The sequence below is a fragment of the Melopsittacus undulatus genome, chromosome 12 (assembly GCF_012275295.1).
Source record: "Melopsittacus undulatus isolate bMelUnd1 chromosome 12, bMelUnd1.mat.Z, whole genome shotgun sequence".
NCBI classification, from domain to species: domain Eukaryota; kingdom Metazoa; phylum Chordata; class Aves; order Psittaciformes; family Psittaculidae; genus Melopsittacus; species Melopsittacus undulatus.
Window position 1 is genome coordinate 20379906 of NC_047538.1, and position 16191 is coordinate 20396096.

At 46.7% G+C, this 16191-nt stretch overlaps 1 protein-coding gene across 1 annotated transcript; it reads left to right on the forward strand.

Moving 5' to 3' along the window:
- Positions 1 to 7433: 7433 nt before the first annotated feature.
- MORN3 (MORN repeat containing 3) lies at positions 7434 to 15879 on the forward strand. The gene is made up of 5 exons (XM_005145144.3): positions 7434 to 7578; positions 8251 to 8408; positions 10006 to 10165; positions 13191 to 13375; positions 15778 to 15879. Exons 1-5 carry the CDS (start codon positions 7434 to 7436, stop codon positions 15877 to 15879), a joined length of 750 nt encoding a protein of 249 aa, XP_005145201.1.
- Positions 15880 to 16191: the final 312 nt, after the last annotated feature.

Genomic DNA, 16191 nt, shown 5'->3' on the forward strand with positions numbered 1-16191 from the left:
TCTGAGCATCCTACTTCCACAGTATGTTGTTGTCACATTTCTCACCTTTAAAGAATTCCAACATATGTTCCTCTAAACGTTTTCCTTCTATTTATTCTACAAAGTTCCCCAAATAAACTTCAGTTATTGATTCTGACAGTTTTCAGTTGGTTTGGGCATTTCACTTGGGTGATTCCCCAAGCTTTGTGAGACCAAACTTAGCTTGGAGCAGCTGCCTCCTTTCACTGCAGAAATGATTGGTTTCAGAATACTGAGGTCCTTTGGGTTTATTTAACTGAAAAAAGCCCTTCCTCTTTAAACATCACATGTGGGACCTTGCTCCACAAATGAAGTGCTTCTGGGCAAGTTTCCCCACACATCCTCCCATTGCTCAGTTTGCTTTTCAGTGTGTCCAACTTGGAAGAAAGTTGAGAGCTGAAAGTCTATTGCAATGAATTGTATTGGCAGATTCATGGGCTAAGCTAAAGTATGATTTACACAGTTTTAAGAGCTTCTTTTTGGTCTTAATATGTGTAGAGTGTAATCAAATGCCAGACAACTGAAGCGACAATGGTGTGAACAGCAACAGAACTGAAGCTACATCAGTCCCTGGTGGAGGAAGCTGTGCTGGTGCTCCTCAGTGGTCAAGGTCTATAAGAGTGAAACAAGAAAGCATTTTGAGAAATACTAAGTAAAAACCAGGCAAGAAGGAGATCTGGGATGTAGTTCTGGCTGAAATAGCAGGAACAAGGGAAATTGCACCAAAGCAAAACCAAGTTCTCCTCCCAGCCCATCATAACCTGGATTTTGACCTGACTTTTCACAGTGGCCTCAAAATCATGCAACGATTGAACATTTGTTTGCAAGGAAAAGTCAAAGGTTCCATGTAAGTGTTGTTCAGCTACTTCCCAGTCATGTTCTGATTCATTCCGTGGTAAGGATGTAACACACATTTCTCCTGCTCTACGTTTCCAATCACATTGCAAAGCCAATTGTGTTTGCATGGCTGACTGCCGATCTCCTGTCCACACAACAGCTGTTTCTAACGCTTGTAATCGAGCCAATATCTCTTCATCAGTATTTTCCTGTGTTTGTAATTCTGATATGATATCAGTCAATACCTCTCTTACCTTTTCTGCTATTTGAACGGACTCAGTTAAGGCTCCTATTGCCACTGTGGCAGTTAAAACAATGATGGCAGATACAATGACAAATATTAACCATTCTAGAAAACACTTTACTCTTTTTCTAGGGGAACCTAATTCTTCCTGCAATATCCTAGTAAAATGACTTAACCCATCACTTTCTTCCCAATGACACATTAAATTCACAGGAAACCACATTTCAGATCATCTTCATAATACAATCAGATTTTTAAAAGATTGACTTCTCATATGGTTAGAGACACATGTGATAACTTACATGAGTTAGATTCATATGATATGAGCGATTTTTCATAACAATCATTAAATCTTTAGCCAAAGCAAAAACATATGGATGTGTAGTACAAATAACACTGTCCTTAGCTGCTTTTGTTACATTGGCTATGACATTATCTAAAAGTTTTCCAATTGCCTTTCCATAAAGGCAAAACCCAACCTCCAAATATTTGTTTGCAAAGCTGATGCTGTGTCATTTAAAGACTCAAAAAGTTGCAACACAGCTCCTGCTGATCCCCCGTTAGGCTATGCCAAACTGTGGGTATGTTTACCAAAGGGTACTGTGGTATTTAGTTCTCTATCCCATAATTGTCCATAATGGTCCCAATGGATCATTGCACCCATTGCTGTTTGATTTCTAGGATGCCTTCCCAGGCACGCATTCCATGTCATAAATGAGGTAAATGTTAATCTGTGAAGTCTACAGTGAAGGAGATCAGGAATTTGCCTGGCCCAGGATATTGTATTAAATTGATATTCATCCCCTTTTATTCCTGGAATAGTGACAAGTGTATACGAACAATGAATCTGATCTTCTCGAGCAACCAAGTGTTCTTGAGGTTGCATTTGAACACAACTGTTCTCAGTGTCATTACTAATTGTTAGGCATAGGGGAAACAAATCAGTTACATAAAATGAGGTATTAATTTCATGTGAGTCATTTCACTGGGTACCATCCAACACCAGCCAGACTCCCTGATCCAATCAGTATCATTATTGCTGAGTGGTGGTGATGGATCCCACCAGGAAAGAGGATGGAAACTTGGCAGATCCAGTATATGAGTTCAATGCAGCTGAGTCAGAACAACAGTTTCTGATAACCATACCGTAAGTCCACAGGTATTCATATAACTTCCACCCTAAATAATGCCAAGGTGGTTTTGTTTGAACCTTTTTCTCTGCCACTATCAGTCCATATTTCTGTAAGTCATGGATCAAGTAAATATATATTGAGTTTCAAACATGTCTGTAACTTCTGGTCAGCAAAAGCTGTGCCTGGGTGACACATAGCTTGGACTTGCAGTTCAAAAACCTTGGGCAGCCCGTGCTGTTTAAAAATAAACAAGTGAAATGGGCTGAATGAGCTGATTATTTCAACTGACAAACCCTGAGTTTACTGCAGTGCAATATAGGGCTGAAATATTCAAAATCATACTTTTCCTGAAGGGGCTATTTCTGGTTGCAATTTAAGGCTGTAGTTTTTGGGCTGCAGTAAGCATTTTTTCTCCTCCCACATGGGTTTCTCTCATTTCCTTCACAAACCCCTGTCCCCACTCTCCCCCATACAACTGGCCACAGGAAAACACAGGAATGATTGTCCTCGGTAATTCTTAGGCTCTGCCCAAAACCAGAGCGTGTTTAAGTGGATGAGTGGGAATAAATCCTTTCTGAGCATCTTCATTTCATTTTTAATAACAGGAAATATTTTCTCTTGTATAAGTATTTCCAAACTTCACTAACTTCCATAGTTTTCTGTCTGGTTTTCCTGCTTAAGTCTTTGACTTCTATCTGCATCCCTGGATTAGGGAGATGCAGTCACACAGCTGCACCAGCACATCCTCTGCCCATCCTGACTGCAGCAGAGACAGTCCTGAATGAAACAGCCTTACAGCTTCACTATTTCCCATATTCCCTGTTACTCCATCAAATCTGAAAGATCTTTCCCTGCTTCCAGTTGAAATGGCACATTACCCCAGCACTCACCATCCCCTCCTGTGCAACTTCCCAAGTGTGGATACAGTGTTTAAGCCACTTTTAATGCTATAAACACTGAAGATGGCAAATGAGTACCCATCAGAGAATACCAAGCTGTATCCCACCTCTGCAGAGGCTCCAATATCCCCACCTATCTTAAAATGTCTACCATCCAGCCTGCTTCTAACCATCCATCCTGGTACACCATGTTGTGTACCAAAAATGTGTAAAAGGATGGGAATAAACAAGTACCTTTGGCTCATGGGAGTGACACAAGAACTTTGGTTTATATTTGAAATATGCACTGTTAATTACCTGTTAGGGAAGGTTATTACAGACACCCACAAGACCATAATAGCAATCCCTGCTGGCTGGGGCTGTGGAAGAAATGTAATGGATGTGGGAATTAGTGTCAGATTTATTCAGATTTCTCTTTCAAGCACTCTGATGTGCATTTTCAGGTGGGTTCTCCTTTGTCTTCCGACATTTGCAAGGCTGATTCCTTTGTTACTCATCAGTACTGTAATCAGTGCTTTCATTTCCAGCCTTCTCCTGCTGCACCTACTAAAGAGAACAAGCAGACGTGAAACACTTGGTGCTTATCAGCTTTTCATATCCTGCTGGATAATCCTTAACTCGCAAACACACAGTTCCACGGAGTGGCATGTGCTTGACGGCTCCAGCTCCCCGAGTACCACCACATCCGTCTCCAGCTCCATCCCTCGTGCTCCCCGTGTACCACCACATCCGTCTCCAGCTCCATCCCTCGTGCTCCCCGTGTACCACCACATCCGTCTCCAGCTCCATCCCTCGTGCTCCCCGTGTACCACCACATCCGTCTCCAGCTCCATCCCTCGTGCTCCCCGTGTACCACCACATCCGTCTCCATCCGCAGCCGCAATCCAGCCGCTCCCATGACCCTTCGCGCAGGAGCCTGGCAGAGTTGCTATGACGACCCTGACGATGCAGCCTCAGCGCCCAGCCTGAACCCAGCGCAGGTCGGTGTCCATAGGGTGGCTTTTGGGGTGGGCCAGACTTGAAGGTGCTTTGCAAACTGAGCACAAAGGCTTCCCCCATTGTCTGCTCCCATTGCTGCTCCGGCAGCCTGAGCTTTCCACACAGAGGCACCACCATGAGGCCGAGGAGTGGCTGGGGGTGGCTCGGCTGTGCCGGAGGCTGCCAGCAAAGGGACTCTGGCACAGGCCAATGCTGTGGTGTGGGGGTCAGTGCATGGGGTGAACTCACCCAGGCCTGGGTAATGGTCAGGCAGAGCTGGTGCAGAGGTTGCAGGAGGGGATGTGGTGCGGTGGCAGGCAGGGTGCAGCCAGGTGTATTGTCCATCTTGCTCTTCTTAAGATATGATGGAAAAAAAGTATAGTTGTAGATAAATCACATTGCTCTGGCGTTCTGTGAAAAGACAGGGGAAAAATAGGCTTCCTGCTGGCTGTGCCAACTGAAGCTGCATTTAACAGAGCTCTGATAAAACTCAGAGCATTGTCTGGAGGAGGACACGGGGCTCTGTAAGATCACTGCAGCATCAGCTGCAGAGACATATGGGAGCAGCAGCCTCTAGCCGTCAGCATCGAGAGCTGCAGCCACTGCTGGGAGGTTGGAGCGACCTTGCACTGCCAGTTCGAGCTGCCAGCTTCCCCACACCCTTGCAGTGGGTGGCTAAAAGCATCCAGGGTGACAAATACCAGTTATGTTATCACTTACACAAACCTGGTATCACTGTCATAAACTTGGAAAGGGATTCAGCAAACAAAGTTGACTCCCACCAGCCTGCAAAACCCTGGGTGCTCAGTGTGGGCTGTGCCTTGGAGGGCATAGTGGGGTGCTGTGGCTGCCCCTGCAGCTGGGAATCATCCCTGGGGTTTTTAAATCCTAAGCTTTGAGCTAAAGAAGTGGTCAGATGCAGTGGTGGGGTGGTGATGCTCCCATCCGGGTGTGGTGAGGATGTCTCTCTTCACAACTATGAGATGCTTGGGTATAATAGCCCATGTTGGGGTGGGTGCATGCAGCTGTAGCTTGGCTCTTCTGCTCCCTCAGCAAGAGGAAGGCAGAAATGAGATGGAAACATGCAGCTCTATGTCCTGCAAACCCCCGGCCCTTGACAAATATTGGCAAGAGCCCCCTTCTCGAGGGCTTGCAGCACACAGAGGTGAAGGAGGAACTTAGCAGCTGTGGTGTATCCTGTGTTTGCACTGCAGAAAGACCATCCTCTGCAGCAGGCTGCAACTCCATCATTACAAGGGACAGATCCTGACCTCAGTGTCCTCAAACCATCATAATCAGATGGGTGGCATGGCCAGAGGACTTCAGTTGCCAAATCCTCCTCTGCCCTCACAGACAACGCCATCCTCAAACCATCTGCTTCAAGGGCTGGCAACACGGTGGTCTTCAATTTCCCCCCTCTCCTAGAGCTTGGTGGAGGACATACCTGTGTTGGACAGCTGAAAGAGGAATGACCACAGGAACCCTTACACCTCCCTGGGTCCAAGCTGACAAGGCATCACTCGGACAGGTCCCCCAGCCCTGACTGTGCTCCCCCATCCCTGCCTGCACTCCCCCAGCCCCACAGGAAGGAGCCATGTAGGACACACAGTACCCAACTCAGCTGTGTTTTAGCTGGGGAAGGCTCATTGTGGACACAGAAGTACATTTTTAACAATGATTTCCTTCCAAGTAGCTGTCGAATGACCATTTCCACAGCCATGTAGAGAACTGAGGATGAACACAAACTATATTTTCTTAGTTATAACTTCTAGCTTTTATTGCCTAGCAAGGACCCAAAACACCCTCCTTTCCCCTCTCCTCCTAAGCTCCCATGCTTTCCACAGCACCCACAGCACAGCAAGAGTGTGAGCTCTGCTCTGAGAAAGGAGAGAAACCACAAAATCACTGTATAGATCTGTCCTGGGTTCAGCAGTAGCAGTAATTTCTCTCCTTAGTAGCTGGTGCAATGCTCTGTTTTCGACTTTAGTCTGGAACAACACTGGCAACACCGATGTTTTCAGTTGTTGCTAAGCAATGTTTACTCCAATCCAGCACCTTCTCAGTCTCCTGCTCTGCCGGGGAGGAGGGAAAGCCAGGAAGAAGCAGAGACCACCTGACACAAACTAGCCAAAGTGGGTCCATCTCACTGTTCGTCATGCCCCTTATATAACCTGGGGGGGATACCCGGAAGTGCCAGATCGCCGTTAGGGTACGGTTGGGTGTTGATCCGTGGTGAGCAGTTTGCCTTCTCCCCCCCTTGTTATTTTCCCTTACCATTGTTATCATTGGTGGTGGTAGTAGTAGTTTTGTATTACACCTGAGTTACCGGGCTGTTCTTATCTCGACCCGCGGGACTTACGCTCTTTCCATTCTCCTCCCCATCCCTCTGGGAGCAGGGGGAGGCAGAAGTTTGGGGGGGAGTGAGCAAGCGACCGCGTGGTTCTGTTACCGGCTGGGCTTAAACCACGACAGTGGCTCAGTCCAGAAGCTCAGGACAGAAGGGGGAGCCCGGGAGACGAAATCAGAGAGCATCCCACCCCAGCAGCTCCGGCCAAGCTGTTGAGTGTTGTCTGCCTTCATAGAAACTTGTATCTACAGCCACTTTTTGGCGTTTTATGTATGGTCTGTAGGAGACCACCTCTGGCAGCTTGCTTATCCTGCCCTGGGCAAGCTCGTGGTACATAGAAACGTTGTGGTTTTGACCCCTCTTAACCAGATACCTACCTGCAGGATATTTGTAGCAGTAAAAGAGCTTTAGCTACATTGCTGCTGGACATCTGGAGTGTCCCAGCTCCTGGTGGCCCCAGGGACACTGACCAACTCTCTGACCTGCTCCATCTCGTTAATGCCTTCCAATGGCCTGAGATATTTCCTAGCAAACGAATCATTTTCCAATTTGATTAAATGATTGCTTCTGCTTCACTCAGAGCCATTGGAGGAGCAGCTATGGGAAGGAGCCCAGCAAGGTTTCAGGTCTACAGAAAAGAGGCTGCCCTTCCCTGTGCTTCCCAAGGTGTCTGGCAGGCACAGAGATCGATACCCACCACAGACTAGACCTGCTGAGACTTATTTAAGATCTCCTAGCAGGCCAGGCTGTGCTGTGAGCCTATTTTCAGACACTGCTGGTTTGTACTTCGGTATCTTTAGATACCTTCTGTTTGTTCTATCTCTGTTTTACCCCTCCAAAACCAGACATGAGTTACAGTCTTGGGTGAATATTGAAACAGAGCTCACAAATAGATTGTTCTGCCCGTACCTGTCTTAGTAATTTCTCTCTAATTTATTTCTGACAATAGTTTCTTTTCCTCTCCAGGCAGGAGCAATATGCCTGTTGTAAAAAAACCAAGAACTAGAGAGCCTCTCTGGCATGAATGGGACCGGAAAGCACAGAAACATGGATTAAGACACACAGTTTATGATGTAAACGGGGATAAGTACACTGGAGAATGGCAGGACAACTTGAAACATGGTAAGATGGATCATTTTGAGGAAAAGTACCAATTTAGGTGTCCTAGGGTGTTCCTAGGGGCAGGGAGTGATCAGGGGTTGTATATGCTTCTGGAAGGGCATTCATTCATGTATCTCTATATGTCTTTGATATATGTCAGGCAAAAGTGTACTCAGAAATACCTCTAAATGGTAACTTGAAGAACTTTTACATGCACTCAGGGGCAATCACCCAAAATATCTAGGTTAGAATGTCTAAAAATCCTCTGTAAACACAGCAAGCTGCAGTCAGCTCCACACACTGGGATGTGCATTGGCTGCACAGTCCCTGGAGCTCTCCTGGCTCCTGACTTGGCTTCAGGAATATTCATTTATCCTCAAACTGTGGCAGGTTCTGCGGGAGACAGAGAAGGGGAAGGAGACCCTGACTGAGCCCTGAGCACCAGAGCAGGACAGGCTTGTTTACAAGCAGTAAAGTCAGGTTTGGAAAGATTGAAGTGCATTCAGCAAAGGACACACAGGAAGCTCCTGATCAAGATTAATGATGGTTCCGACTTGGGAAGCTAAACTGAATCCCAGACATAAACCTGCCTGGGTGCAGGGAGTGCTGCTTCGCCTGGAATGGAGCTGTAGGAAGGCAGCCCTGTAATCCCTTCTCCTAACAATCCCATCGTTCTGCTTGTTTGCTAAACAGGCAAAGGCATCCAGAAATGGAAAAGCACTGGAGCTATTTACAGTGGTGACTGGAAGTTTGGGAAGCGCAATGGTTATGGCTCATACAGCATTCCTGACCCTGTAACCAAGCAATACAAGAGGGTGTACACAGGCTGGTGGGAAAACGACCAAAAATGTGTAAGTGATATTTCCTGTGTAAGCCAGTGCTGAAGCAGCGTCCTCCAAAACATGGGGAAGAGGCAGGTGCACATGCTCAAAAAGATCACTTAAAATACTATTTTTGTCAATACTGAGGCTGAATTGAGGGGGTTTGACTGAACAAATGGGTGGAAAAATGGAAATGAAAGCACAAGTAAAAGCTCTGGTCTGTAAACCTTCTCTCCCTGCTCTCCCCAACTCACTGCTCCTGCTGTTACTCACTTCTCCATGTCAGCTGCTGCCAGAGATGCACTGTGTCCCATGTCTGGCAATAGGGAAGCAGCAGCGTGTCTCCAGGTAGAAGCTATGGGAACAGCCTTTCCTCCAGGCTTGGGTTGTCTTTAAATCTTAGTCTGAACCTACAGAAAGCTCAGGAAGCTTCAGGAGTAAATATCCATCATTCATAAACAGACAAGTGCAGCTGGCAGGACACCACCATCCACTGTGTCCTCACTGGAGGGGGACTCATCCCACCCATCCTTGATGATCAGGCTACAGCCCCAGTCTCCCTGCAGCTGCCAAAGAGCAGTGATCACTGCTCAGGCTCTCCTGAAGCCTGGCCAAGCAGGGTAAGAGGTTTCATATTCCATATCTTAACCCTCCCCACCCATCCGTTTAATTCCTCTCATCCTCGAAGCAGTTGGAGGAACCTGTGTTGTAAGTGCTGCAGGAAAATGTATTTTTTTACAGCACATTAGACAAATAACATGAGTTCTTTTGGAAAATAAGCTTGTCACATAAATCACTGTTTTTTCTAAAGGGAAAGTAACGAGGAAGTCATCTGGTAAAATGACTGCAATCTCATGTGCAAAATCCTTGTGGGAACAATTCTTGTGTTCACCTTTGTGTCTGCTCTTAAATCCGTGGCCTCTTACACTTCTAAACTGGCATGCAGCTTTATGGCTCCGGTCTCTTCTAATATCACAGGGTATATTCATTGCTGGGGTGGTGCCTGGCCTGGCTTGGGGGAGCCACACATGGCAGTGCTGCCTGAGCTGGCTGATCACACCACAGGCAGCCTTCAGGCCTGGCTTGGTTCCTTGGGAAGGAGGAAGGAAGCAAACTGAGGGGCTCTTTAGGACATTACTGCTTTGGGGGGTACAGATGGAGGAGAAGGTAAGAGACCTTTGGTGTGCCCAGCGCCAAGGGAAGGAGTTGCCTGGCCTGGGACACACCAGGCAGTAGCAAGTCTGGTGAGTCCCAGGAGGAAATCAGGGTTGAAAGGCATGAAATGCCCATGTTGAGATTCTTTTTAATGCTGCCTGTCCCAGGCCAGTTTACATGCTAGCAAAACCTGCTTGTAGCTAAATATTATTGGCAATTGTGCCAATAATAACACTATGAGCTATAAACTTGTGGTTTTGTCATGGGAATAGAATCACTTGCCCCAAAAACCCCATACCACCACCTCTTGTTTCCTTCAACACAAGACCAGCCACCCAGCTGGGTTGCCAGCAGCCGTGTGACAGAGCAATAAGCACAGGAGCAGCGTATCAAGACAGTGATATCCCAAAATTGAACACCAACCACTGTCAGTACAGAGGCTCCTAATAGCTATATCTGTGCTGATTTCCAGGGCTATGGGCTGATGATCTACCCCAATGGGGAGCGCTATGAGGGTGAGTGGAGCGCTGAGCTGCGCAGCGGCTGGGGACGGATGAACTACCTGAATGGATCCATCTATGAAGGACAATGGCTGTTGGACAAGCCCCACGGGCAGGGAACACTGCATCTGCGTAAGTACCAATTGTCCTCACCCCAGGTATCTGCCTGCTCCCTTCAAGGTGTTGGGTGCAGTTCTCTGGATATCTCTGCCATCTGGATTTCTGTATGCTACATCACATTTCCTGCTGCAGCTTCACACCAGGGTTGTGGCTGTTCCATGTTGTATTCCCCTCCTGGGTTGAGGGACGGCCCAAGCCTACATGCCTGAAAGCTTGTTTTTGCTGTGATTTACATTTAAATGACTGGGATGCTTAGGGTTAGAGATAATGTACTGTTAGGGCAGAGAAGAGCAAATCTCTCTTTTCAAGCCAGGCACTTTGCCAGACATGCTTTCTAACTGCCGCATACCAAAGAGTCCAGTTTCCAGCACAGAAACAAGAGGTTTTCTTTCTGAATTCACTCCATCCCCTCTCTTACTTCCAACACTGGCTCATGTTGAGTGGTCTCAGAGGGTTCAGGATGATTTGGAGAAAACTCCAGGAACAAACTCGCCAACAGGTTCAAGCTGACAAGCAGGTATCCTTTCTTGTGCAGCCGGGAGACATGGGGGATAGCTCCTCCTAACATGTGTCCCTGTATTGCTATACAGGCCATCCTTATATGGTCACTGGACGTATATTTGTGAGGCTACACATGAATTGCATCATTTTCCAGAAAGCTTCCAGAATGCATACAGAAATGTGATGGTGGTCTTTAATGGTCGTTTACTTCTTCCAACAATCTTCATAACCAGCTCAATTCACATTACAGACATAGCAATCATCCTGTCCTACTTATCAGTTAGTTTAACTGCTCCCATCCTGGACATCTGCTAGTCCCAGATACTCCCCATCCCCAGCTCCTGTTTTTCTAGTCTGCTTTTCTTACACCTTTTGTACTAAGGTCCTAAGGACCTGAAACTATGTCAACTACCTTCAAGCACTGCAGTTATTTTCCATTACAAAGCCATCAAACTTAAGATGACTTAGAACTGCTTAGATTTTGTGCTTTTGTGCCTCCTTGTCTCAAGGAGTACACAATCCCTTCCCAGAAATAACACCGAGCACATTACAGACTGGGAATGTTGGGGCCATCTCAGCATAAAATTAGGAATTTGGATTTTTTCCCCTCCCCTTATTTTGCATGGAATTTAACACGTTTTTCTTGCAAAGAAAGCCAAGAATCCCAATCCTCTATAATACCAAGCTCAGCATTCCAGAGACATTTGGATAAATATTCTCTTTGTATTATTATTCATCTATACTATTTTTTGCTTGAAAGTGATCTCAAGGCTGGTAATTATCTAAGCAAAGCAGCTGGGAGGAATGAGCACGACCTTGACTGCACATCACAGGCATGACTGTGTTCTCTGCTGACTGTAAAGTCACTTTGGACTGATGGCTCATCCAAATGAAATCAGCACCCACTTCCAGGGGTCACTCCTTCCACTGATCTGCTTTGTTCCCATCAAAGTCATTGCTATAAACTTAAAACCCCTGCAGGCTGAGCTGCAGCTGATGAACCATTTCAGAGCCTGGTTGCCTCCAGCATAGCCTGGAGCCACTTACAAGCTAGATTCCTTTTGGTTAAAATTAGCCAGAGCAATTATTTCATACCCACAACCTCAGTGTATTCAGCTCAGCTGCTGGAAGTGTGCCCACGTGCCGGCAGCTTTGAGATGCTGAAAGGAACCGAGTTCCTTCAGTGGAGGTCACGATGAGCTGCAGCTCAAGATTGAATTGCTGACAGTGGCAGTGTGCCTGGCGAGGGTGAGCTTGGCTGGGAGCACTGCTCTGCTACAGCCCAGTGCCAAATGGCTTTTAAACCAGAACATTGCACATCAGCAGGGATCTCAGTAGCGAGCAACAGCTCTTGGATGCTCTAGGAGGAGAGTGGAGGGGGTAGGTAGGTACCATGGTGCAGCCAGGGCATTCAGTGGTCCCTCCATTATAGCCAGGTCTGTGATTTTGGTGGTGTTTGAGCTCAGTGGGTGGGGAGCAGAAGTTGTTCCCATCAGTGGGCAGAGCAGGTTGGTGTTGCACATAAGCACACCACCAGATCCAAACTGAAGATAACCACTGCCATGGCTCCAGCCTGTAAACCAGCCCCTGCCTGAGGAGCCTGGCAGTCCCCAGCTAACTCTGTGGCACTGTGTGGGGTGCCCTGGTGTTTTGGTCAGCTCTTGCTACAAAGAACAGCCAAGTTCAGCTGAGACCCAAAGATCTTTCCACTAAATAACTCGGTCAGAAATCCCCATGGATTTTGGCTTAGAAACACTGCATGTAGAAGGAGAGGGCTCTTATAGTGACAACAAGGTGGCCTGGATGTATCCCAGCTGAATGAAACATTACCATGGCTGTGGTGCCCCTTCTCAACCAGCATCCCTGGATGAGGCTGCCCTCTTCCCCTTGCAGTTCTGCTTTCCCTGTTTGTGATGGATGGATTCCTGGAGAGCAGCACAGAGCCATAAAAAATCCTCTCTCAACTTGCAGAAAAACACCAAGAAATACAGTAAAGCTGGAAAAACAGCCTGTAACTGATGGCCTGAACCATTCAGACACTCAGCAGTGCTTGCCCTGTAATTCATTGAGGAAAAACATAGCTACAAGTGTTCTTTGAAATCAAGATTATTTTGACTGGGCAACAGTCAGACAGTGCTGCTGTTCCATGCCCAGACAAGCAAACCTCTTCAAGCCACAAATCCTGCGTGATTTGTTGCGGTGACAGACCTAAAACTTCCATCCTATAATTTCCCATGTGTAAAGAGTGACTCAGTGACTACTCCCTTACCCTGAGCTCCATATATCAGCAAAAAAATCATATCACTGTGAGAAGAACAAAGCAAGTGAACACAGTTTGTGTGCCAAGCAGGCAAGTGTGGGCTCCTTCCACAGCCTTTCCTCCCTTGGTGGCCCAGCAAATAGAGCCCCCTTAATATTCCTAAGAGGAGCCAAGCACATTTCCTCTTCTGTCCATTGCCTGGGTTGGTTGATTTTGCTTGTAGCCTTTTAATGAAATGGTGCATATTTCATGGGCTGTTCATGTATTTAATTGCAGCCAATAAAAATCGATATGAAGGAGGCTGGAAAAATGGGAAAAAGCATGGCCCAGGGATGTATTTCTACTTGGATAAGGGGCAGCTCTTGGAAGGTATCTGGAAATCAGATATACCAAAATGTGGACTAGTGATTGACTTCAACAGAGATGAAGCTCCTGCCCCTACTCAATATCCAATCCCAAAGGTAATTGTTTGGAAATCATGGTTTTGCTGGTGATGTTGCATTCCTGAGTGCCTGGGTCAGCTCTCCAGGTAGCATTTCACTCTTCAAGTGAGCGCTCCCATGGGATTCCCAGCTCACAGGGCGTGTGCTGCCTTTTGGCCAGCAATGTCCTAAATTGCCCTGTAGGGACAACAACTCATCCAGCCACTGCTGGAGCCTCCCACTCACCTACATCTGAGAAAATGCAGCTCTCATGCACCAGAACTGCTTAGAGACTTGGAGCAGCACAAAGGAAATAAGGACAATAGAGGCAGAGACAATAGTGGGATTTACGTCAAAACCAGATGGTTTCAGCAAGCCAAAGTGCTAAAGCCAACGAGAGACCGAGCTGAAACCTGTGTGGCTGCAATGCCAATGTCAGCCATGCCAATGTCAGACATTTCCTTTACCTGGGCACCCAGTCAGGGGCTCACCCACATCCAGCAGCCCCATGGCTAGAGGGGTGCATGTAGCTGCCCACCTTACCCCAAGGTGACATCTCAGCTGGGTGTCTGAGCACCAACAGCCTCCACTCCCCGTATCCCTTAAGGCTGACAGGGGCTGCAGAGGAAGAGCTGGTTCCACTTCCTCCCAGTAAGGCATGTGGCATGCTGGACCATCATACCACTTTAGTGCAGGAATGAGAGGATTAGGAGAGCCTATCCCCAGCTCTGTGCCCTCAAAGAGCAGGGACTGGGATCAGTATGGAACAGAGAGGGCTCCACGTGGCCAAAAGTCTCAGCTTGAATGCCCACAGCCTGTGCTGCATATGTGAAACAGGCATCATATTCCAAGTGACAGTTACTGCAGGATACAGGTGGGGAAGCTCCTCTTTGCTTAGAGCCAAGCAGAACTGCACTGGATAACCAGGACACAGTCCATAATGCAGGGAATGGCACAGCCCCGTGGCAGGTAAAAGCTGCCTCCCTTCCTCATCTGCTCCAGGAACAAGGTTGTTGCAGATGATTTTGAGCACACAGCCTGTGAAAAGCTCACAGCTGTTCCATCTTCCCTTTTTCTTTCCAAGGCTGGTTTCTATAGCAAGGGCCCTTTGAGCACAGGCATTTTTGACAAGCCAGCTAATCTTGTGAGTACGAGGCACACCCACAGCAGCACAGAATAACAACACCAAATACTCACTGGGGAGAAAACTGTTTTGCAAGAAGAGTGAAAAGAGCAGTACTTTTACAGCTAAAAATACCTATCTGATAAGATTTGCTAAAGGTCACCCAAGAACAGCCTCAACACCCCTCCAAACAGCCTGGGAGGAGTCAGTATTTTGCCAAGGCAGGATGCTCAACCCTGGCTGTTTATTTAACTCCACAGAGACCAAGTTATGACCCACTTTTCTTCTGCTCTCTAAGCAAAAAGAAAGCATCAGCTTTCACTGCCGTTATTGAGTTTTCCATTGGAAGAGATTTATTGATCTCAGAATATGAAGGAAGTAACAGGTAAAAGAAGGATAATTGGCTTCAGATTTTCATAAACCTTTTGTTACTGTCACAAGCAGCTGTAAAGAATGAGTAGGGCCAATGTTAGAAACTGCCAAAACGAGACATGCACAAAATAGCTTTTGCCTGCAAGAGACTAAGGTGAGAATCTGAGCTTCTTCATGGGAGAAGCATCAGCATGTGTCCTCATCTGGAGGAAAAAGGAGCAAACAGAGGGGATGCACAGGATAGAAAGTGCCTGAAAACTAGAGAGCAAATGTCATCAGTTTTAAAGGAATCCAGTGCATAGATGATAGGGTTGCATTAAGGCAGAATTTAAACATGACTGCAGAGATGGGGAAAGACACAACATGGTGGACTTTGGGTATTTGCTCTTATCTGAAGCCAAGGCTTCAGAAAGCCTAACAAAATCAATAAGAAACCGGGACATCTCCCACCTGAAAGACCAGCATCCACATGAACGCCTCAGAAAGCATCAGGATACAGAAGCAGGTCAGAGCGAGATGACAAGTTGCTTCCAGTGCTTTGGCATTTCCTCCTCAAGAATCTACATCCAGTCCCAGTCTGGTTACTCGATTCCAGACTCCTGCTTTAACAGGAGCCTTAATACTCACTTGGGTGAGTGCAATTACCTTTTAAAACTATAGGGGAGACCCACAGGCTACAAATCAAAACCAGGTCTACACAAGAATATCTCTTTTGTTAAAGAAGAATCAGTCCCCTCCACACAGAGCTATTCCAAGATGAAGTGATGCTCAACATGTCAATAAAATTAGGGAAGCATAGCATGCTTCTAGACCAGCAACTGAAAGGCTGCAATACAAAATCCTAATACATGGGAGCTTCTCTATTGCTGCTCGAGTAATCAAGATCTATAAAACCTTAAGCTTCTTCAATTACACTGCATAAATGATTTGTATTCTTTCTATTCAGATCGAACTGGCTGATCCAGATGGTGTTTTAGAAGAAGCCCAGGCAATGTTTGACGACAACCAAAACGAAGAACCGGATGCTGAAGGAAGAGAAGATGCGTGATAAGAACACAATGATGAGCGAGTTGCTCAAACAAGTGTCACATCCACACTGTGGTGTATTGTGCCTTTGTTTCCCTTGTTTTTCCCTCAAGGCTGCTCATGCAGAGTCATAGAATGGTTTAGGTTGGAAAAGACCTTAAAGATCATCTGCCTCCAACCCCCCCTGACACGGGCTTAGCTCAGAAGCCTTCTCCCACTCCCCCTTATTTAGGAAAGGAAAAGATAACTCTTTTCCCATCTCCTCTGTACAGACATCACACTCCTGTTGGGACCAAAGTATTTCACATTAACCTCTAAGCAGCAAGGTCTCTGT